At 43.7% G+C, this 23,647-nt stretch overlaps 1 protein-coding gene across 1 annotated transcript in view; it reads right to left on the reverse strand.

Annotated features, from left to right (window-relative positions):
- Nucleotides 1-21,152, reverse strand: part of Selp (selectin P) — a 34,071-nt gene extending 12,919 nt beyond the window's left edge. The window contains exons 1-8 of the mRNA XM_048421344.3: nucleotides 20,981-21,152; nucleotides 12,341-12,431; nucleotides 10,009-10,395; nucleotides 8,701-8,808; nucleotides 8,030-8,215; nucleotides 6,347-6,532; nucleotides 4,162-4,347; nucleotides 1,553-1,738 (exon numbers count right to left, since the gene is read on the reverse strand). Coding sequence (XP_048277301.3) covers nucleotides 1,553-1,738; nucleotides 4,162-4,347; nucleotides 6,347-6,532; nucleotides 8,030-8,215; nucleotides 8,701-8,808; nucleotides 10,009-10,395; nucleotides 12,341-12,431; nucleotides 20,981-20,983 — 1,333 coding nt within the window. The 5' untranslated portion in view covers nucleotides 20,984-21,152. The remainder of the gene's footprint in view (nucleotides 1-1,552; nucleotides 1,739-4,161; nucleotides 4,348-6,346; nucleotides 6,533-8,029; nucleotides 8,216-8,700; nucleotides 8,809-10,008; nucleotides 10,396-12,340; nucleotides 12,432-20,980) is intronic.
- Between the last annotated feature and the right edge of the window lie 2,495 nt (nucleotides 21,153-23,647).

Genomic DNA, 23,647 nt, shown 5'->3' on the forward strand with positions numbered 1-23,647 from the left:
ATTTCACTGCACCCAGCCAGAAGAGGAGAAAGTTCCTCCAGAGTAAACAAAGGGCTGAAAGCAGAAGGGAACAGGAAGGTCACCGGAAGCTGGGGTGAGGAGCAACCTCCTGGCCGTGAACACCCATAAGCAGGACTATGGGGCAATGCAAGGCCTGGCTTTCCCGGAAGGGATTGATCACTCTGATAAGCCTGCTCGGGAATTCTGAGCTCTTCTTCAAAGTCATATGAACTTCAGTGTGGTGAGGGTGAGAGCTGAGGGGCAAGCTCAGGCCTCGTTCTGCTCTCTCCAGACTCAGTTCCTCACTCCCAACCCCACCTCCTGCTCGCTATAGGCTCTGATGCCTGGCATGGAGAAATCCCATTCTGCTGCTAATTAATTCATTTAGTTATTCATACATGCATTGTTGGATTTACAATGGTGTGTGTGTGTGTGTGTGTGTGTATACACTTCTGTGACCTGAATAACAAGCGCTTTCCTCTTCATGACCTGTTTGCTTTTACTTAGTAATTGAAGGCGTATATAAAGTTAAAGGCATGACAATTAATACAGAAATATTTCATATTGTATATATAAAGAATATTATTAAAATTTAATATATACAATAAAAATACTATTACAAAGGAAAAATGGATGAGAAAATACAGGAAGCACTCTGTGCTAGAATATTAGCAATATTTATTTTAGGGGTTTATTTTAGGGGATACTTAAGAGGATATTTTTTATTTTCTGTTTTCTTACTGTATTTCTATTTGTAGATTTTATAAATAAAAATCTTGTTTTAAAAGTGTTTGTCATAAATCTGTCTCAAACCAATAGATACACTGAAAGAAAAAGAAATGGGAAAAGTCGAAAATTACACATCTTCAATTCATAAAGTCAGGTGATTAGACCAGCTCCAGTTCACACAGGATGTTATGGTGCTCACAGGACATGTTGGCTTTTTAATACCAAGTCTAACAGAGATAAATGGTCTTAATAAATCTGCACATTGTTTTCTTCTGAGGATGCTCTAATCTCCATGGTTCGTGGCTTGTATTCTTCCTTTCCCCTGCGCTTCCTGCTCTATCCTAAGCATTTTCTCCACTCTTATACAGATCTCAGAGAATGCTTGCAACTAGGTTCTATAATTCTACCTTCCTTGTTCCAGCGGGACATGCCATGGTCCCGAAGAAGAAGAAAGTGCTGGATCACTTGGAATAAACACTCAAACTAAATTTTCTTTTCATCCTGTTTCTGGGTACTATACTTAGTGAGTGTTGCTCGTCATAGGAGCCTGCTAGTGCTGATGTAGATTCTGACAAGGACAGAGCAAATGGATGCATTGCTGATATCTATCAACAAACATCCTGACACTCGCAGTATCCACTTAGCCTCCGATGACATTTCCATTTGGGGTTCTCAGGACAGAGGATGAAGGGGTTAGCGGCAGTACTCACTCATTTTTCATCTAGTTTCAAGGTAGACACTACACAGTCACTGCCACGGACATAGCCTTTAAGAATATTGCTTCCAATTTACTTCCAAGAAAATGGGGAGAATGCGTGCTTACCTTGGCATTCTGGAGGAACCCCACTCCACTGTCCAGTAGCCAAGCATCTTATTGTACTTGCTCCCACCAAGAGTGAGCCTTCATCACAGGAAAAGCTGCAGACGGACTGGTACTTCAGGGCACCAAAGGGGTCTGAGCAGGTCACCTGAGCTTTTCTCGGAACTGAAAATTCCCGACACTGCAAAGCTAAGGGGTGAGGAAGGCAGGGAGTAAGGAAGCTGTCACACATAAGTGTTGTTGACTTTGACCCAACAGCCCTTTTTAGTGAAAGAATAAGCACTTGTGAGTTGAGGTTGTTTTACTTGGAAGATAAAGAAAAAGGTTGTAATTAATGTCAATGACACTTGATGGATTTTACAAGGAAGAAATGTTTGAACAAGTGTTGGCTGAACCGGTTCTAACTGAACCAGTATTAACTGAGCCAGTGTAGAATAGTTTGGGAATACGTTCCAGTCAATCTAAAGTTATCATACCTTTGGATTCAAGAATCTCTGAAGAGTATAAAGATTCTTGAGATTCATACCAAAATCAACTCAGTGATTTTTGTCAAGGCATTGTTTGTAAGAATTTTTTTTAAAAGCACAAATGGGGCATAAGTCTTGGGAGGAGGAAGTAAATTGTGGATTCATGAAAGGAATGTTCATGTTTCTTAAATTTCATGTGTTTTACTTGCAAAATATTGTGGAGGTGTGTCTATGTATAATGTTAAATGGAAAAACAATAAAAATTATGATCATGATTAAAGTGTGGTCTTTTGTAAAACAGTTTTAGTTAGCATACAAAATGATGGGTTTCATTGTGACATTTTATATACACATGCACACGCATATATATAATTGTACCTTACTCATTTCATCCCCATTGTCTTATCTGCTCCTTCTCACTGCCTCTCACTACACTATTATCTGTAAATATATGATAGTCCTATATGGAGAGAAATCACTTATTTCATTTTTATCATCTCTGAAATATGAATAATAGTTTTCACTACCTCTTGACATTAGCCTATCTGAGATCACAGGAAATGCTCAATAAATCCTGGCTACCAGCCACAGTAGCAGCCGCAGAGGCACTGGCGACACCAGAGCCATCCTCAAGGCTGGGCAGCAGCTGCAGACCTTGGCTATGGGCGTAGAAACACTAGTGAGGACAATAAAAGGAGTGATGGAGGCTCCAATTCGAGATGCTCAAGAACATATCCAACCATCGGCTCGGGATCATTTGACATTTACTTGCCCGGGTACAAAGTGGCTTGAACAACCCTTTGTGATCCTTTTAAAGAGAGTCGCAGGGCTCGGCATGTCTGTATCTCCTGGACAACAGACAACAGCACGTTTAACCGGCCTCCCTGCTTTACCACCGCGAGGCACGCACCTTTATTTCTTCCCTGTCTGCTTTTCTCTCCACTGTTTTCATCACGCTCAGTACATGAACCATCAAATCTGCCTTGTGCCTCTTAGCTGACTGAAGTGTCTGCGTCATCTGCGTTTGTACTGTCATGGAGTCTTCATCACCACTCTTCCCCAGGGCTCTTTGCATGACCTCAAGCTGAATTCCATACACACTAACCCCAGTAGTTCCTCTCTCCCTCTCCCCTATCATTCTACTGTCTGTCCCTGTGATTATGTTGCTTTAAATAATATATATGACCATATATTCCTTGATTTTTGGAGGGTGACTCATTGTCTTTAAGAACTATCCATATTGGAGCATGTTGGAATTCCTTTTCTAAAGCTGAATAGTATTCTAGTATATATGAACACCAGAATTTGTTTATCCATCCCACCCCCTGACGCTCACTTGCTTCCACAGTTTACTGTTTGAATAGAGCCACTGTGAACCTCAGTATACACAGATTCCTTCAAGTCCCATTTGCCAATCACTGGAGAAGCAATAGCTCATCTTAAAATCAGGCCATACACAGGACCAGGGATCGACACAGACTGCTGAAGAGTACCAATAAATGGTGACATAAGACGCTGTCACATCCTTCTGGATCTTGGTTTTGTACAGATACCCTTTCTAAAATGAGGCAGTCCCAGTAACCACCCTGTGACTTAGTCTTTATTTTAGAGCAAAACACCGAGAACATGAAATCCTAAAAGAGAGCCATTTTGTCAAATAAGACCACAGACTTGGGATTTAAAAGGTAACTATTTCATTCTGTCTTTCTTTGTGTTTATAAAGTTGACAGCAGTGTTGGTGGCTTTAGAACACATCAACTCATAACCGTTGTTGACACAAGTAGGAAAAGCTGGTATTAGTGCCTCTTTTAGCAGAAGTCACAGAGCTCAGAAATTCCGCTGACCAAAAATGACAGACTTGGACTAACTGCCTGTTCATTCCTCTTCTACCATCTCCCGTCGTTCCTTATATATCATTTCCTTGGCGCTGGTCTTCTCAGCCCTCTCCAAACATGTCAACCAAAGCCACTCTCACCTTGACTATGCTGCCGTGAACATTGCTTAAAACTTGCCTTGCCCACCATTTGATCTCTGGTACCAAACACGGAGAGTCCAGCCCATCTCAGATTCTCTGTCAATGCCCAACAGATGGTAAGTGCCCATCGCACCTGAGAGGCACAGTGGAATGATTCAATGTCACATTACCTTCACAGACTGGAGCCGGGGCTGTCCACTGTCCCATGCCAGCACAGCGGATGACATCACTTCCCTTCAGCTCGAAGCCCTCCGCACAAGTGAAAGTACAGCTGCTGTTGTACACAGATGCTCCTGCGGATGGAGAGCAATCCATGCTCCCGTGGGCGGGGCTCTCCGGAGCTTCGCACGCAATGGCTGAAGGGAGAATGCCAGAGATGAGGCCTTTCTCTGTAGAGTCTATTGAGAGAGGCTGCTGCTTTCCTGCCCAAATTACCTCCATATTCAAAATCTTTAACTCTTTGTTTGCCCGGAAAACTGGCCTTCCCATGTCCCTCTTTAGGTGGCTCACTCTTCAGATCTCAGTTTTGTCATTATTTTCTTTCAGAAGGCTTCCTTCCCAACCTAACCGAGGGGGAGGGATTCCTTGTGTGGTTCCTCAGACCTTGCACTGCATTATTTATGCAGGATGGTAATTCTTCCCTTTTACCCCACAGTCTCCTTGATGCTGGGGTAGTCATTCAGAAATGCACCCTGGAGCCCTACACTCTCTTTGATAAACTCAGGGTGCCCACTCAATGTTTATCAGATTCTAAAAGAACAGATACGGGAAATGTAGGCTTATGAGGAAGCAGATGGCATAGTGCAGCTACTGAGGATGCTCTGACCTAGTGCTGGATGATGATTCCAAGTGGCCTGTGTCCTAGAACACAGGATGTCATCTTAATCACATTGTTTGCCAAGTGAGTGCAGTTCAAAGTGAGTTCCTGCACAGTTATACTCTGAATGACCCCAGTTCTCATAAGGACCAGTTTCCTCAAACCCTTCTGTGGAGATGGTTTGCCTCTAGATATGTCTGCAGATCGGAGAACACAGACACCACCCTTTCATCCTCACCTCTGGTTTTTACAGAACCAGAGCGTGTCAGGGCCTAATGTCCTCTAGTGTTCTTCTTCTACCTTATAATCAAGGAATAATGGGAATCAGAAATGTCATATAATCTCCCTAAAGTCGATGTGTTGAGGTGTATGCCTGTCTGTGTGCATGTGTGCGTGCGTGTGTGTGCATGAGCATGCTCACACGTGCTGGCATGTGCACATGACTGCCCATGTGTGCTGGTGTAGAGGCCACAGGTTGATGTCAGGTGTCTGTCTCCATCACTGTCCACCTTATTTCTGAGATTCTTATTGAGCCTGGGGTTCACTGCTGCAGTCAAACTGGCTGGTCAGCAAACTCAAGGAATCTTCTGGTCTGTAGCTCCCCAGTCCAAATGCTGAGGTTATAGGCACATGTCACCACCCTTGGCTTTTATGCTGATTCTGAGAAGCCAAATTCAGGTATTCAGGCTTCCAACAAGTGCTTTCCCCACTGAACCGGTGCCTGAGCCCCTCTCAAAAGCCTCACACATCTTGAGTTGGGCTTGTCATCCAGATCCGGGAGTTTACTAATCCAACCTTCAGTCTCCTAGTTTCCCTCCCCCATCTCTGCCCCATAAGATGAAGGAATGAAGCAACTGCCCACAGTTCAGTCTTCATGTATTATGTAAACACCCGGGTTTGTACCACAGCTATTCTTTAATGCAGGTTCCTTCATTCCTTTGCAGAGTCCATCTCCAGAGCTTTTGAGCCCAAATGTCTCGTTATCCCTATAGCTACTGCTTTAACTTCTTCTCAAGTGTAGGACAGTGCCCTGCAGAGCGGACATGCCAGTGGGACAGGAAGGGGATGTGGTTGAAATAGGCAGAGCCTGAAGTAAGCAAGTGCCCAAGTCTATCCTTTGTATTTTATACTTGCCATTTCTTCTCTTTCCTCTGTCTTTTCTTTATTTTAATTCACATTTTAGACAAAATGTTATTATGCAGACCCAGCTTGCCTCCAACTCACTGTGCAATCCAGGTTAACATTTAATTTACAGAAGCCCTACTGTCTGAGGCTCTCAAGTGCTGAGACTACACACATGTGACACCACATCCTGCTTACACATGCTATTTCACTGTGTGCCTTTCATATGCTTAATTCTCACAATGCACCCGGCAATTCTTAGCCTCATTTCACAGATGAGAAATCTCCAAGCTCCCGAGGTTGAACAAGTATAATCCTAGAGAAGGCTGACTTTGTCCTTAAGAGCCCTTAGTCATTCTACCGTGGCATAACTTCACCTAGGTTCTATCGAGAGCTGATAAAATTAATCATCTTACCTTCACAGGTTGGCAATGGTCCAGTCCACTCTCCAGCACCAGTGCAATGGAGTGTGTCCGAACCCTTCACTTGATATCCAGGATGGCACTCAAATTTACAGCTGGAGCCGTAGGCAAAGGCAGCAAGTGGGTGCATGCAGTCCATGGTTCCGTGCACAGGGCTTTCCAGGCTCTGGCACTGCACAGCTTAACAGAAAAACCAAATGATGATGAATAGGGAAAATACCCAGCATGGAGGGAAGCCACACCCACAGAGAACTCCATAGACCTGCCTGTGGAAACACAGATGGAACTGGGAAGATGTGGGGACCAGGATGCTCTAACCAACCTGACACGGAGTATCAATCCTCAGAGTGACCTGAATGAACGTCTGAGCACAGAGTTCTCCAAGTTTTGTCCTTAACATTCTTTATGCTTTGTGTGTTTCAAGTCCGATCCCTAAGGCCAATACATTGATGTATTTGCCCTCTTACATATGAAACATACGAACACTACCAATACCATTCTGAAACTACTTGTGGTATATGAGTTGGGGAAAGAATAGATTTTTTCTATTTTCGTTATAGCAAAATCAGTCCTTTGTTTCTCCACAGACTGATACTGTTTTCCCATCCCAGATTTAAACAATCCAGCTCAAGTAGGAAGGAATGAAGGAAAATTAAAAATTGACAATTCAAGATGGCTTCTCCTCAAGATGACCAGCTTCATCTATGCCCCAGCTAAGATGGGGTGGAATGGATATTATATATCTCAATGACCTTTGCTCTTACACTCTGGGACTGGAGCTAGTCCCACCCCTAGGTGCCCCATCGCTCCATCTCTGTCCAACTTAAGCGAGTCCCTCTTTGTACCAAAGCTCCAGCTTCACTGTTGCTGGGTGATCCTGTGGGCCAGATGCTGGCCACGCTTCCTCCTTCAGCACTGTTCAGGGCCAAGCACTAGGAGGCCGAGAGTAAGAACAGAGTCATGGCGTTCATTCTGGGACAAGTCCCACCTGCGTTTTGGAAGCTCTGGGATTCTGTGGCATTTATACTTTCCCAAAGTGGCAGGCAAGGTCATTCTTAGTTGGTTAAGTAGAGTTCAATGACTGTTCAGAGATCCAAATAGCCATGTTTTTGGCTTAAGAAGCAATGACAAAAGCTCAATCCCAAGTTCTCATCATAGTTCATTTGACAAGGAACAAAACGGAAGGAGTTCCTTCCCAATGCTTTTGCCAATAAATTAAAAAAAAAATTAAACCACCATTTTGCTCCACAAAAATGAAAATCAGGGTTAACCTGATTGACTTATAATTGTGGTAACTAGAATTTCCAGCTAATTTAGATCCTTATTATCCTCTCAAGGTTTTATTTTTTTTAATTTTTCATTTACTTTAAAAGATCTTATGTGTATGGGTATTTTGCCTGCACATAAGTCAGTATGCTACATGTTTGCTTTGTTTCTGCCGAGGTCAAGAGAGGACAATGGATCCCTTGGAACTGAGTTACAGGTAGCTATCAATCATCATGTGTATGGTGGGAATGGAACCTGGATCCTCTGGAAGAGCAACCAGTGCTCTTAACTCCTGAGCCATCTTTTCAGTCCCGATTTTGCAAAGTTCTTAAGAGAAAGCCCGCTGCCCCCGGATGTAGTCCCCCAAACTCCAATTACTTAGTGAGGATGGAAAAAATAAGGTCTGCCTACCTTTACACTGCGGGGGTTTATGTGTCCAGATTCCAGAAGCCGAACATTCCAGCTTTCTGGGTCCCTCCAATTCGTACCCTTCCACACAGCGGAAATCACACTGTGAGCTGAAAGCGAACTCTCCCCGAGGGTGGCTGCAGTTCACGAGCGCGTGTGGAGGAAGGTCAAACTCCCCACACTCTTGGACTGTGGGGGACAAAAATGCTGATTTTTTTTCTCATTGTAGACTTAAAAGTTCTGCTACCCACAGTGAGTTGCAGCTTTCTTTATTCTCCCTCCTTAGACTCCTACCCCAAGCCTCCGTCTTAACCGGGTTCCTTAGCATTGCCAGCACCTTAGACAATAATCACCTTTCTGGACAGTTCAATTCACTCACTGTCTTTTTTATTTCAAAGAGGTAAAATTAAACATTAAGGCTCTCATTTTATCTTCCTGTCTTCGTATTTCTCTTTTATTCCTTGAAATATTATGAGTGAATGGTCTCTCTGAAAATAAAGTGATTTTTATCCCGGGTGCTTTGAGATAACTGTGTGGAGTGGGCAGACAGACAGCAGAGGGTATTTCCCACTCGCCCTTCTTGTCTAGAGAGGCTCCATCGTAAGTTACTTCCTGGCATTATCTCTCACATAAGATCAGTTGCCAAAGCAACACCACCCAAGCGCCAGCCTCACCGTATTCGCACTCTGGCCCATAGAAGCCGGGGTAGCAGGAGCAGGTGTAGTTCCCGATGGTCTCAATACACTCTCCTTGCTTGTTGCAGGACATGTCCTGGCAGGAGGCTGCGTGGATACAAGAGAGGTCAGAATCACATGGCTGTGACCCCACCCTTTCGGGAGCCATGTAGAGGGCCGCCCTACGCCCGGTGAAAGGCATTGCCACAATAGGAGCAACAGAAGGGCCTGGCTGATAAAGGCCCTGAGGACTAAAAGTGATTAAGACTAAATAAATAAATGACGTAAACAGAACTACACAAAGTGATAGTGTGGTTGGCATTCAGTCCTAGTGGGTACTTGCTTCACTGGTATTCTTAGGAACAGTGACAAACTTCCTCTCAATCTGGACCTTCTTACGCTAATGTATGCTGGTATGGAAAAGTGCTAGACGGCGGGGTTTCCCGGTCTAACTTCACCATAGAAGGATTGCAATGCTCCTGTTGGATGGCACATTTAGTACTTCCAAAGGATGGCACAGCTATGTGTAGACAGAGTGACAAGTGTAGTCACAAACAGCTGTATGGACAGAGGGACTCTTTCATGTCAGACAAAATGGGCGCAGCTTTCTAGCAGAAAGTATCAATGCCCTGATGCCGATTTCTACTGAAAGATGGCTAGGAAACAGATTTGGGTCTCCAGGAAGGAGAGTAAGAGAAACTCAAAGAATAAATCTTCTCATAATAACACGTGCTGAGAACTGGCAAACCTTGCAGATAATTATTTCAGCAACCAAACTTAATGTCTCATTGCAGTATTCCTATCTATGTGTTGTCTCTCTTCTGTAGGAAACCTCATTGCAAAATGAGTTTGTCAATGTTTGTATAGTGCAAAATGTCAGTCAATGTCAGTGTGTCTGGAACATTGGGTTGTTAGGGATGGATCCTATCCGGGTTTTGGAAAAGCATACCAATTAGTGATATTGACCTTTGTCACCAGAAAAGAAATAGCAACACCTTGTCAGTGATTTTCAAGGCTTTTTCTGTTTTGTAAAAATTCTTTGAAAGCCTCCTGGCCCTAAGAAAGTAACATTTCCCGAGCACAGTGTCATCGATCATAAGGAGGGTGGGCTGGGCCATACTAAAGTCCCTTCTAGCTTCAAATAGATGCTTTTCTCTAATCTTGATCTCACAGTCTCGGAGGCACTCAGGAATGCCAGGAATTCTGCATTCTCTTTGTGGCCCCGTGTTACAGACTCAAGTGGTTACATCCCCAGACCAGGAAAGACCTATTTTTCAGGGACGATGGTGCGCTCAGGGGAGGCCTCACCGGTGTAGCACAGGGCCCGCTTGCGCTTGGAGCAGGGCTCATCGTTCCACTTGCCGGGGGCCGCGTTACTCTTGATGTAGATCTCCACGCAGTCCTGGTTGTTCCTCTTGTTGTTGGGCTCGTTGTCGGCCCAGTTCTCAGCCTCCTGTGTGAGAGTCTTGTTGGTTCCCACCCAGGTCCACTTATTATTGATCTTTCGGATCCCAATCCAGTAGTAAGAGCTGAAGTAGGGGATGACATCATTGAGGTGAGCGATTTCATTCTTGTTCTGGATGGCCACTAAGTCTGTGAAGTGCCTCTGGCAGAATGCCCGAGAGTAATTCCACGGGTACGCCTTTATGCTGTAGTTATAGGTCCACGCTGCCACTTCCTTCTGATTTACAAACTCTGGGGGATGGGGTGGGAAATAGACATTGGTTAGTATCCCTCACGGATGGCGCCTGATGCTAAGCTTATTTCGGCGAGTAAGATGAGCGTCACCAGGAGAAAGATGCCAAGAATGAGGCTGTTTTCTGCCTGGTGTTATTTAAGGGGAACAGAGTGTTCTATTTTCTACTTAAAGTGCATACGAAGTCAGAAAGGAAAGCGCCAACTTCTACAAGAATTTGAACATTTAAAGATTGGTGATCCCAAGCTAGCCGAGACAGAGGGGAGCTTAGCGCTCATCCAGTCTGCTCTTGTTTCATCAGTTGAGGAGACAGATACATTGCTTGTCCGAGCTCACACTAAGCAGCACATGAATGTGTGATGGAAATGAGATGCCCTGTGATCTGGAGCCTCCCATTGCGCAGTCTCAGTGCTCACCACGCTTACTTTCTTCCTTACATAACATCTATTTTGTTTTGAGTCAGAATCTTGCAGCATAGCTCAGGCTGGCCTGGAACTCCTCCTCAGCCTCCCAAGTACTGGGGTCACAAGCACACACCACCATGCCTGGTTACTCCTTTGCCTTCCCTTGTAGCTGTCCTACTGTGTTGGCTAAGCTCCTCTTCATTCCTGGTAAATTTCTCCTCTTCTACTTCCCTTGGTAGATTCAGGTACACTCACCCTTCTTCCTCCGGACTCCCGTGTCCCTTATAGCCCCGTGTTGTAATACCTGTTTCTATGATGTGACCTGTACCCACCAATGTGAGTCTGGTTGGTTGTGGGCCCCTTTTTAGCCCTGGATTCTCATCATGAATCACAGTGGTCGACCCTAACTGATAATGTAGTAAGTAGATGCCTGCTGAATTCGTGAACTGCTGTAGGGCTTCGGCCAAGCTAGGCTTGAAGACATCTCCCTTCCTGCAGCCACACACTTTACTTCTCTTAACTGCTTTTCCTTGATAAATTACCTCTTCCAAATATACTAATTCATGCATTAAAATGGACCCTTCCTTGTAAGTGCCTGTGATATAAAAACAAAATAAAGTGTGTCCCCTTTGATACAGAGGTTGTTGTTGGAACCCATGGGAACTCATGGGGCAGAAGAGGCCAGTTCTCCAGAAGAGGTGGACAATGCCAGCAATCAGACCTGGAAACGGCTCCCTTCCTGTTTATAAAATTCTGTTTCTATTTGACCCATGAGATCTGCCATATTTCAACTTTCTAGTGCCTCTGTAGTGGTGTTTTGCCTTTAACTTTACTCTGGAGGCAGGCACACATGGTGGTACACACTTGGAACCTCAACCCTTGGGCGGCTGTGGCAGGGGGATCACACGCTTGAGGCCAACCTGATTTACATCGTAAGAGAGGAGATTTATTTGGACACAGCTAGAATTGCACTGCTGTTTCCAGCAACTAAAGGCAGTGGTTAATGTAATAACACTATATACGAAACAGTTTACTTTGACTTGGAAGAAATTCGCTTTTATTTTTTAGAAAGATTTATTTTTGTTTGAATGTGTGTGTGCTTGTGTGGGTTTATGTGCACCACTTGTGTCGAGGCATTGCCTGAGTCAGAAGAATGTCAGGTCCCCAGGAACTGACACTTGACATGGGTGCTGGAAACTAAGCCTGGGTCCTCTGGATAAACAGCAAGTGACCTTAACCATTGAGTCATCTTTCCAGCCCCCAAAATTACGTTTAAAGAAACTGAAATAATGCTATGAGTCACTGAGAATATTGTGGCCTGTGTCAGTCCTGTCTGGGTGATGTTGATCCTGGATGGATCGACTTGTTTCTGAAGCCCTGTGGTTCAGTGTGATAGTGTCTGCTGTGTATTTCTGTCAGGCCCCTGGGTGTGAATGGTTTCCCATGCCTCACAGCAGGCTACCATCCCAAACTACTGCCATTTGACCCTGGGATCAGTCCTAAATACTCAAGGTCAGGTGAAGGTTCACCGAGCATTTACCAGAGATCAAAGCAATGAACCAGATAAGCTGAGCAGCTCCGAGGACTGCGCTCTGGAGTCTTGGCTTCCAGGAAGCTTTTAGGCAGCCAGCCTGAAACAAAACAGAAAATTTCCTTTTAGTATCTGCAAACAACCAGTGAGTCTGTAGAAACACAGCTGAGAATCATTGGGATAACTCTCATTTCCAGCTTGAAGGTGTGTGGACCTTCCACTTCCTTCTACGTTCTCAACACTCTCTCCATCCACCCTAACGAGGCTGTAAAGGGCACATAAAATCTATTGGCCTTTAAAGATGACTTCACATAGGTAAGTTCTAGAAATGCTCATCTTGTCCAAGTTCTCATTGCATACTGAATTTGTAGCATCTAAATGACATCTTACAAATTAAAATTGAAGACTTTCATCCAGAAGTTGTCACTGACATTTTTACATTCATAAACCCCTAAGATTTCAAATCCACAGTGCATTGCCTGTGAGGATATGGAGTGTGAAGCGTGACCAAGTTGAACAGGGTACCAATATGTCTCCAAAGCTGTTCTGATGTCACGACCAACGTGAAAACAATGGCTTTGTATTTAAATGCAGACTTTCTACTCCTTCAGAGAAATAGCTACCTAAAATGACTGTAGAGAAATTCTGAATTGCCTCAAACTGTCCCGCTGCCATACACAGTACGCGATGCAGGATACAGCGTGGGACGGCATATGTCTGAAGGTGCAGACACCCTGCTGGCCACAGGCTCCAGATACCAAGACATGCACGACTCACACCAAAGCAAGTCTCCCAGACAGTGGTGGGTGACTTGGCCAGCTTGGCACTTACTACCCTGGAGTGTCTGAATTCTGGCTTTTGTGAGTAGGTCGAGTGTTCTCACAAGCCAGCACTAGTCAGCTGACCTCTGCATGGTCGTCTCTCCAATGCCAACGTTGGTACTATATCCGTCACAGTTTCATTGTGTTCAAAAAGTAATTGCCATGTAGGTGACATTTAAAAAAATTAACTTGCAGAGATTTATGGTTCCAGATAATTAAAGATCTTTTAGTTTTTATTTATTATATTTTTATAAATAAGCAGTTAAGACATTGTGTTTAAAATTATATTAGCTTAAGATTCTGTAGGGGAAGTAAAATGGGGATCAGTAGTTAAGGAGACAAAGAGAATAGTATAAATGTTTTTGTTATCACATGTTTCTTAGGGTTTGTATCACTCCAGCATTTAATTACCTTTGCTGAACTTTAAGACAGAATGCAACAGTTTTTTTTATTATAATGTGTTTATAATATTCTGGAAATCTAAACTTAATTTGAAAATTTATGAAAAAAATCTTTAACTCTCCACTTTAAAAGGAGGGGAGGTGACCCAGTTTTCCAAAGTTTTGGAAATACGAAAGAAAGACTCTTACTGATGAACATAGCAATGTAGCCCAATGCAGGGACCCAGTATTGGCTTTGACCCTCGGCTGGGTTCCACCCTGAGGAACACGGCAATTTTAAATCCATTGCATTTCCACCTGCGCCCTTGTGACCTGTCCCACTAATAGCATGTGTAGCCTTTTTAGATGCTGGGGTCTGCCTAAAAGAGGCATGAGGAGAGTGAGCTGATGCGGCTTCTAACTTTTTTTTTTTAATCACCATGCCAAATCCACTCCTTGTTTTCTGTATTAACTTATTTCAACTTTTAAATAAGCTTTTGTTTAAACACAGCCCCCATAGAGGTACTCCCCATTCTGAGCTGTCTGTTTATTTGTACAAACTTTAAAACAAGATTTTATTTAAATTAAATTTCCCCAACTGATTCTCTATTGTACCAGTTGTGTGTGTGTGTAAATACCTGTGTGTGTGTGTGTGTGTGCGTGTGTGTGTGTGTGTGTGTGTGTGTGTGTGTGTGTGTGAGAGAGAGAGAGAGAGAGAGAGAGAGAGAGAATGAGTGGTTTGAAGAAATGGAAGGTTTTAGAAAATTGTGGTGCTCCCATGAAGTCCTGACATCATAAAAAGAGAACATGAACGTCTGTGCACCCTGTTACATCGTGACACTTCCGTTCTTTAAGATCATCAAATACCAGGACTTGTCTTCCTGGGCTATTTCAGTCCTGTAGGAGACACAAGGGTTCCTGCCAAATCAATTCTGCATTTCCCTGGCATTCCACAGTAGGTGTTCTGGTCTACTAAGGGACAATCACCACATCCCATCACTGAGTTTAAGTGATTTTCCCAAGTTGGCTAGCTAAATGCACATTAGGTCAACATATCAATTCTTAGTCTTACAAAGCCCATGAACTGTGGAAATGGTAAAGAAAATGTTTATATGCAGCAATTAGACTCTTTCCAAAAGGCTCATGGATTCAGTAATTCATTTGTGCTAATTCTCATGTAGTCGAAGTTAACTTTAAATTTGCTATGTAGCCCAGTTCCTCAGCCTTCTGCCTCCATCTCCCTTGTGCTGGGATTAAGCCACCATGATCAGGTGGATCTCCTCATTCTGATCACACTTAATGGACCCCTAAATCAAGCACCTGTGTCAATAGTAAGGTTGCCTGTTGACTTAGTGGTAGCTGACAGGATCTTATGTGTCGGTATGAAGCGTGGTAGTATTCGAAAGCTTTAGCAATCAGTTTTTTCTCGGAAATGTCTTTTTGCGTGGTGGCAGCCTTTTATATCTGCTCCTGCTCTACAGGACAGCTTTAGGGAACGCATGGGACCTAGGACGCTGAAGAGTTAAGGACCCTGTGTATCTTACCAACCAAGAAGTGTTGTAACAAGAGGAAATGCCTCTCTAGGTGAAGCGGACATGTGCTCTGCTAATCTTTAAGGCTGTCTGGCAGACTGCTTTACACTGTAAGTGACTGGAAAAGAGTCTGAGACTGAGTGGGTCATTAGAATAACATCCCGTGAGTGTCCAAACCTTGTGTAAGTACCCTGGTTATCGGCAATGCTACTTAGAGCTACTGCAGAGTCAAGAAGGGAGCAGAAAGTGTGAGAACCTTGGCCTCTTAGCCTCCCATTTGAGGGAAGAGGGACCAACATACAGGGCTCCCATGGCCACAGAGAAGGGACCACCATGCAGCAGTTTAGAAGCAGAGCTGATATCCCTTCTTGACCTTTGTCTGCCTGTCCATATCCTCTTGGCTTTCTCTGCTTCCTCTGCAGCTGTTAGTTCGCAACTCCTCTGCCTCCTCTTTGTTTTCCAGCCCACAGCTTCCACCTTCTTATCAACTGCTCTTTTGAACTTTATCATGAATTTGCACATCACCCAACTAAATGACAGCTTTCCGCCTCTATCTTACTTGAACTCCGTGCACCAGCATTTGCTGTAGGTCTATTCATTTTGCTTTGTGATGTCTCTCTAATGTCTTGAGAACTTTTTCTGAGTGTTCCTGTGAATCTACTCCAACTTTCTGTCCTTAGTCCGTTCCTGCTTCCATGGTTCTCTTCGATTCCTCTTTTGCTAGGCCTTACGGTCATCTATTTGCAAAAGTCCCCAAATCAGCATCTCCATTTCTGGTTCACTCTAGAGCATGAGGCTCCCAACATGAATACTGAGCAGACACAAGACCATGAAGGTTGTCAAGTTCCAAAGAAACTATGGCAACATTGGAAACAGCTGGCTTGCTGTGGTGCCTACAAGCATGCTCATGGGTCATCTCAGCTCTTCACACTGTGTGCAAATGTGTTAAATTAGTAAATAAGTAGATACATTAGTAAAATAATAGATAATTATAACCTGGTACCTATGATACAATATGATATGCTAGAGACTGTCTGAGTCAAAAAATTTTACAGACCATGAAGAAGATCTGAAAAACAATATTCTTGCCATTTACTCCACTCACTAAAGTAACAGAGTTATTGAGTGACATGTCTAGGAACCCAATGTACAACATGACCACTATAGATAATAAAAATGTACTACCCATAGAGTCCCGCGAAATATGACTTTAGCTAATCTTTCCACAAAAACAAAATTGAAAATGAGCAATTAAAACCACTTGGCTACCTATATGTATCCTGATACATTATGCTGTATATTTAAATATCCACAATAAAGCATATTTTTAGAAAACGAATGATGGATTTATACATATACAAATGAATAATGAAGTCTGAAATAAACAAAATGAACCAATACAAATAAAATAATAATGGTAAGAAAGTGACTGGTAAGGCAGATGTCTGCTAAATAAGGCAACATCCAGAAAGCACACCACACCGCTGACCCTTTCCCTCACTCTACTTGATGTGAGAGAAACAGGAGCAGGGCGGCTCTCTCTCCTACAGCTCCGGTAGATCAGGTAAGCCCGATGGACTCTCTAAACTCCATACAGACAGGATGTAGGAATGAGGGGAGGGGACGTGGGGAGCTGGAGGGATGTTCCATAGGTGGTATGCCTCAGGACCTACACGACATGAAATAGCAACCACTCTTTAAAAGAAAATCAAGTTTCAATGTAACGCTCTGCTGCGGTCTGACTCTGAAGATCTCTGGCCCACAACCAATGTAGGTTTTTATACCCAGCAGTAGCATTGACCCGAGTTCCTCTGCCTAGATCTCCATGGTGACCTGAACTCCTCCACCAGGTAGGAGCTTTCCCTTATCTGAACCCTTTTTACAGCAACCTGTCGTGGAAGCCTAATGACTTTACCATGTGACAAGAATCCCAGACACTTGCCAAACTGTCACTTGGATTGTCACAGACTGGCTTGCATGTCATTGTTTCTTTTCTGGACCTTAGAAATCAGCTTTCAATTGACCTTGTTCCTCAAGATTAACTACTGCTAATTCTTTCTCTAAAATGCAATCAAAATGATTATCTTTCTTTTTTTCTTTCTCTCTTCTTCTTCTTCTTTTTTTTTTTTGTGGTGCTGGGATCAAACACAGGACCTCATGAATGCTGTGAAAGTATTCTGCTATTGAGGCATATCCCCAGCCCAGAATGACATTTCTAACATAATTTGGTCATAATGCTTTACTACTTAAAAACCATTGATTCCTTGTCTGTAAGCCACACATTCAAATTCTTCAAGATATACAAAGAAGACCCTTCAAAATATGGACCCTGACTGACAATTCTTCCTGCCACTATTTCTCAATCATCCAATTGTTCTTAGAATACTACAATAAAGTTATAATAAGACGCGCTATGATTTTCATAATGTATTATATGTTTCCTGTGGTTTTATGCCAAGAGTACCTTTGTGTATCAGCCCAGTTCCCCTTAATTTCCCCCTTAGTCTGGCTATCCAGATCACTTCTTCCTCCACACCAAACAACCATTCTCTTGTCGCCATCTGGGGATTATTTTTCCATTAGTTATTCCAACAACAACTAAGTTCCTAAAATACCCCAGGCGCATTTCCAGGGAGAAGAGTTAAAATCGTGAAAGTGGACTCGACTCAGTATCTGTCCTCAAAATGAACACGTGTGGTTGCGCTAAACAAAATGAAAATGTCCAGCCATAGAAATCAGGTAAGAATTAAAGTAGGGTTATGTGATAGAAGGACTGGGGAGTTGTCAGCCAGGGACCTCAAGGCAGTCCTCTGCAGGAAGATGCTATTCAATCCAAACACAAAATGACCAGAGAAAGCTGTCAAGTGGGCAGCAGGAAGCACATGAAAGCCTTGAACACAGGATCAAGTGTAAGGTCAGACAACACAAAGAAGGGAGTGTGGCTGGAACAGATGGGGTAGAGGGCAAACAAATGTGGCAGGAAAGTAGTTGAAAGACGATGCCAGGCTCTTGGAGCCAAAGCACGGGACGATATCTTATTCTAAGCACAGAAGGAAGCAGGGGGCAACTTTAAAAGAACTATGCTGTGCTCTGGCTGATGTTGAAAACTGGAGAGTAACTGAAAAGGTAGCTTGGGGACAGGTCTTGTGTTGGATGCTAATCAGCAAAAGGGAGCCAAGTTCAGGGTTCTGAATGGAGAAGCCCCATGAAAAAATGCACCTGACAAGGCTGTTGTTGTTGAGTAGGAACATGGAGGTAGACTGAGATACAACAAGGTGAGGTCATTACCATGGTCCTGGTTGAAGTTAAAGAGGAACTGGTGGGCTGCAGTTGATGGGAATGGAGATGGGAAGGGAGAGAAGAGATTCACCAGGGACGAAGAGCCATACGACCTCAGAGTGGCAAAGCCCAGGTATCACGAGGCATGGCAACAGTTCCAGCCTCAGTGCCCTCAACTTTCTGGATGGAGGTGGTGGAATATTAATGTCCTAGCAGCGCCCCCACCCCCGGAAAATATCACTAGAAAAGAGCTTGTCTCCAAGTTAAACAGATTTAAGGTAGAAATAAGACAAATCCCTTATCTGACCACTCAGAACCAAAGCCCATATTTAAATTAGACTAGGCAGAGTTATGATATAAAACAAAACAGTAGCATTAAAATAAAGCACATATTTGATTTTCAAGAAGACCATGAGTCCTTAGCTGAGCTACATCCCTAAAAACATGAAGGATTTTTTTGCATTTGACACTGTAGAGTATCTGCCTTGCTCTTCCAACAGAAGCATTAGATGTCTGAAAGACAATATAGTGATCCTCAGTATAAAATCAGCCCGCCCAGGGACCTTGTTCAGTAGTGACTATTAGGTGAAAGTCATGATCTCTTTGGTGATCTGACTAATGATCTATGCACAGAGCTCCAAAGACACATACTCAAAGAGCTCGTTGCCAACCTAAAACATTATGGAACAGAAATAATAGAAGGAGCAGTAGAAGCTGGAGCTGGAGGCTGAAGTGGTTAAAAAGTTAACAGGACGTGATCCTGAGCTGCTCCTTGGCCTGCTGAAGCCTTGTCAGACCTCAGGCTGACTTAACTGTAAATCCCTAAGCAGGAGCAGCTCCATGTGAGCTGATTGAAAACCATCCCACGAGATACAACTTAACACGATTCTCTCAGGTCCTAATTGAAGCCACTGTCTAAACATGAAACAGATGTCATACAGACAGACTGAGGTTTCTGAATCCTAAGACACAAACGCCCTTGGAGAGGAAGATATCTAAGGAGTGCTGTGACCAGTTCCAGGGCTCGTCCTTAGCACTTCACTGCAGGCTTCCAGGCTGCTTTTGAGGTGAGAGCTGAGGAACACCTGAGCATAATGCACAGCAGGGAAAGTCCAGGGGTCTTCTGCAACCTGCCTGGAAGTCCAGGAACCTCCTACTGATGTCTGCAAAGGTCAGCTTATGTGGATATTTGTCTTTTCATCTAGGCAAAGAAATTGTAGCTTCCCTCAGAATTCTGAACAATGCCATGATCAAATATTTTTATGTATTTGAAATAGAAGAGGATGCCAAAAAGAATAGAAGGAAGAGATGGATGGTTCATTCACTTGCGTCAACTGATTCAGAAGAATGGCATGCAAAAGAATCACCAGTAATCCCAGCTTATGTCATGGTCATTAAATAGTGCAGGCTCAAATGTCACCATCCTCACATCTCTATTTTTCTACACACACACACACACACACACACACACACACACAGAGAGAGAGAGAGAGAGAGAGAGAGAGAGAGAGAGAGAGAGAGAGAGAGATGAGGGTTTTGAAAGGTGTGTTGCAGTGAAGTAGGGTGGAGGAAGGATCCCATGCAAATATGGCTTTCTTCAGGAGTGCTACAGAAAGATGCCCAAAAGAGAACACCTGCCTGCTCCCTCATTAGGTACAGAATAGAAGATTTCAAATTCCGAGACAATGTGTGATACTCCTAGAATATTAGAAAGCACGTGGAAGTACCCCAACTATGCATGTTTTATCCAGAGTCATTACACTGAGTTCAAAATATCTGGTTGCCTTTGTAGCTTCCCTCAGTCCCAACCTCACTATACCTCCAGTGTTTTCTCCTTCACTTAAATGATAGCTAGAGATAGAAATGCCCTTCAGTGCAATCTTATTTCTTCTCTACTATGATATTGAATAATATATGTATATTGCTATTATTCCACCCCATTTGTAGATGAGGAGACTGAATTAGTAACACTAAAGATAGAAATTTAGATTAGAACCCCACGGATATTCATGGATTAGTCCCAGAGGACTCCTGAGACTTACAGAAAGTGTTTAAGAAGGCTGAAAATAAGATGAGCACGAAGCTATTGTAGATGTTCAAATGTCCCAACGTGCTTTCTCAGTCTTCCCTTTATCCCAGAGACACCCGCAGACTTAGCAAAGAGGTGACATTCTTGTCAAGATCTCTTCTCACGTAGAGTGTGTGCAGACAGAGAATGCGATCTAGAAGGCAACATCATCAAGTCTTGGCAGGCATGCAGCCACTGGTTAAATGCCTGCCCTCTGTAAGCCACAACAGTTCTAGCTGTAAAATGGAAATCATCCAAACTTAGAAAGATGTTGGGAGAATCAAATGAACAGCAGGCTTTTAGAAATGCTTTCAAGCCAGGCATGGTGATGTGAACCTACGATCTTACCTATCCGGGAAGCTGAGACAGGAGAATAGAGTTTAACAAGCCAAGGTAATAAGACCTCATTTCAGAAAGAGAGGGAAAAAAAAACCTTCAAGCTCTAACCGGCTATTCAACATAAAGCCCCATGGCTATGGCTGTTCCTTACTTTCTGAACCTTTCCTATGCCCTTCAGCCAGAAACCGCTTTAACTCCTCTACTTCCCACACAGAGAAAAATGAACTTACCATCTCCTCCACAACTCCACTGGCTTTCTCCCTTCTGGCCAAGCCACGCTTCTTATACTTTTGCTGCTTCCCCTTGGTGTCAGACTGCCTCGGAAAAACAACTTCCTATTCGCTTTTGAGAAATTTATCATGGCCTTTCCCCTAAAGTTGGAATGTTGATACTGCAGGATCAGAGTTGGCAGCTTGGAAGAAGCAGTTGCCAAGGGAGCAGCGGGTCACTTCTTCCACAGGAGACCGTCTGGAGACAGGCACAGGTGTGAATCATGCCTGGACATCCCAGGCTGAGCAAAGCAGGAACAGTCCCCATGCCCTGAGAGGTCAGATTTCCTTTGATTATGATACAAGTTCCAATCTAAGGTCATAGGTTTGGGAGACTTGCTTTGTACTAATGACAAATTCCCAGGGTAAATTCCAGTTAATGGGAGATGCCCGAGAATGGTATGATTCCAGGAGCCTGTGAGGGGACAGAGCAGAAAATAGAAGCAAAAAGCTAAGTGTGTGGAAAAGGGAAATCCCAGTGAGAGTTTTTGACACTTGAGGAATATTGTCGGAAACAGTTTTAAAGTGACTTATGGAACAGGCACGGGCCAAAGTGTGGTGGCACATGCCTATAATCCCAGAACTTGGGAGCAGGAGGAGGATTCAGAGTTCTGGGCCAGACTGGGATCGAGAACCTAACCCTGTCTCCATAGAAAGGGGAAGGTCTGTATGTCTCTTCTCGTGGAGAGTGTGGTATGTGGGACCATACATTCTGTTGTGCAATGGTTAGGGTTTGGGCAGAGTGTTTAAACTTCTTGAGGCCTATTCCTATATTCCTACCTCATTTGTAGCCATCTACTAGGCAAGTCACTAAATTAATGAGTTTCTCTACACTGTTTTCTCAACTGTGAATCCGAATGATAATAGTAGATCCTCCCTTTCTGGGTTTTGTGAAATTACATGAATTGATACAAAAAGAGGGCAGGAAATAATAGCAGACACCCTGAACGCATTCCGCAAATGTCGCTAATCATGGCCACTTTCCAAATGAGTGGCAAAATCACAAACCAAGTGTTTTGCATCAAATTGGAGAAAAAAAAATACACAATTTATCCTTCTCAAATTCTAGTTAATAGTTTTGACCGTTATTTTCGTTCACTCTTTTAGGGTTGTTACGGTTCCTTCACAGACATCTCATGGATAGGTTCAAAACTGGGGGAATGATAGGAGCTGGAAGAAATCAAAAGGCAAAGGTGGATTAAGTAGTGTGTGGACCTGCTTTCTCAACTTGGGGTTTGGACCAAGGCAAAGAGCTTTAGAATACAGGTCAGGTAGAAAGGCTGTTTACGGAGGTAGTCATGGAGAACAGCCACATAGGAGTGAGGGAAAATGAGTGAGAAAAGACTGGGGAACTCTGAGGTTGCATGAGAGGGGGGTTTAGAGACCACACCCAGACTGCCTGACTCCACCGATTCTCAGCTGTATGAGGTGATTAAGTTACTCACAGCTCCTCGACTCATTCTCCTCAGTCGTGTGAATAAGCAAGGGTAACAGGCACGAAGCATGGGGACTCCGGGGCAGTTATGTAAACTCAGTGCCTGGGATAAGACCACGCATGGTGTTAAGTGTGTTGTCCGTGCCAGCGTGCAAAACACTCACTTCAATCTCCCTCTAGTCTTACTTTTTTATTGTCTGGCCTCTCTATCTGACATTGTTCCATTTAAAAAAAAAAGAATCTCACACAGGGCTGAAGGAGGATGCTATGGATAATGAGAGATTCCTATTGAGAATGTGCCTTTAAGTTAGATAATATTACACTGTGGTATTAGAAATGCAGAGAGATTTTCTAGAGAGGTGATGTCAGCAAGATGGTGGAGTAAGTAGAAAGTTCTAGACTCCGTGTACCCTGACATCCTCACATCCCCACAATATAGACAGCTATCAACAAATCAAAACAGCTCTGGGAGGGCACAAAGGTTCATGGAAAAATATTCAGTACCAAGGTGGAATAAACCAGAGGTTACACACACACAGAAAATGACTGACGAGTCAACATATAAGTGATGCCTGGGAACACATGGAAATAAGAAGAAAGGCAGAGGTGATCATTATCAGTCACAGAGACCCCCCCCCTAGTACCCCTTGGTGGCCCCATCGCCTGTAGGAGACGTTGGCATTGTTTTCCATGGAGGTAACTTACCAAGGTTCCTACTGCAAATTCCTGGAAAAGAAGACGCAGCTTCCAAGGAGCAACTGCTTGTACTATCCTGAGGCTAGAGCCAGGGTCATCACTTCTCAATAGGCCATGTGTCACCTGAACTTCTCTGCAAGTGTCCCCACTGCAGACCCTGCTGCTGGTTGCACGGCGGTTTTTCTGTTTGCTTTTTCACATTTGTTCGTTTTGTTTTGTTTTGTTGTTTCTTCACTTCAGATGCCAGAGTCATCACCATTGTGATATAATTCTCACCTTGAGGTGTCTGTGCATGGTCTCTTTTCAAGATATCAGCTAAACAACGACAGAGAGATAGCTGATGCCCCCATCCCTGGAGTCACTGTGCCTTTCTACAAACCCAAGTTCTGACCTTAGCTCTGAGGCAGGACTTTGCGTCCCCAGGACTCAGACTCTAACCATCACTATAGACAGATATTTATTCTATACCCAAAACACAGTCGATAGACCTCTATAAG

This window comes from Myodes glareolus, chromosome 5 (assembly GCF_982192425.1).
Source record: "Myodes glareolus chromosome 5, mMyoGla1.1, whole genome shotgun sequence".
In the NCBI taxonomy this organism is placed as follows: domain Eukaryota; kingdom Metazoa; phylum Chordata; class Mammalia; order Rodentia; family Cricetidae; genus Myodes; species Myodes glareolus.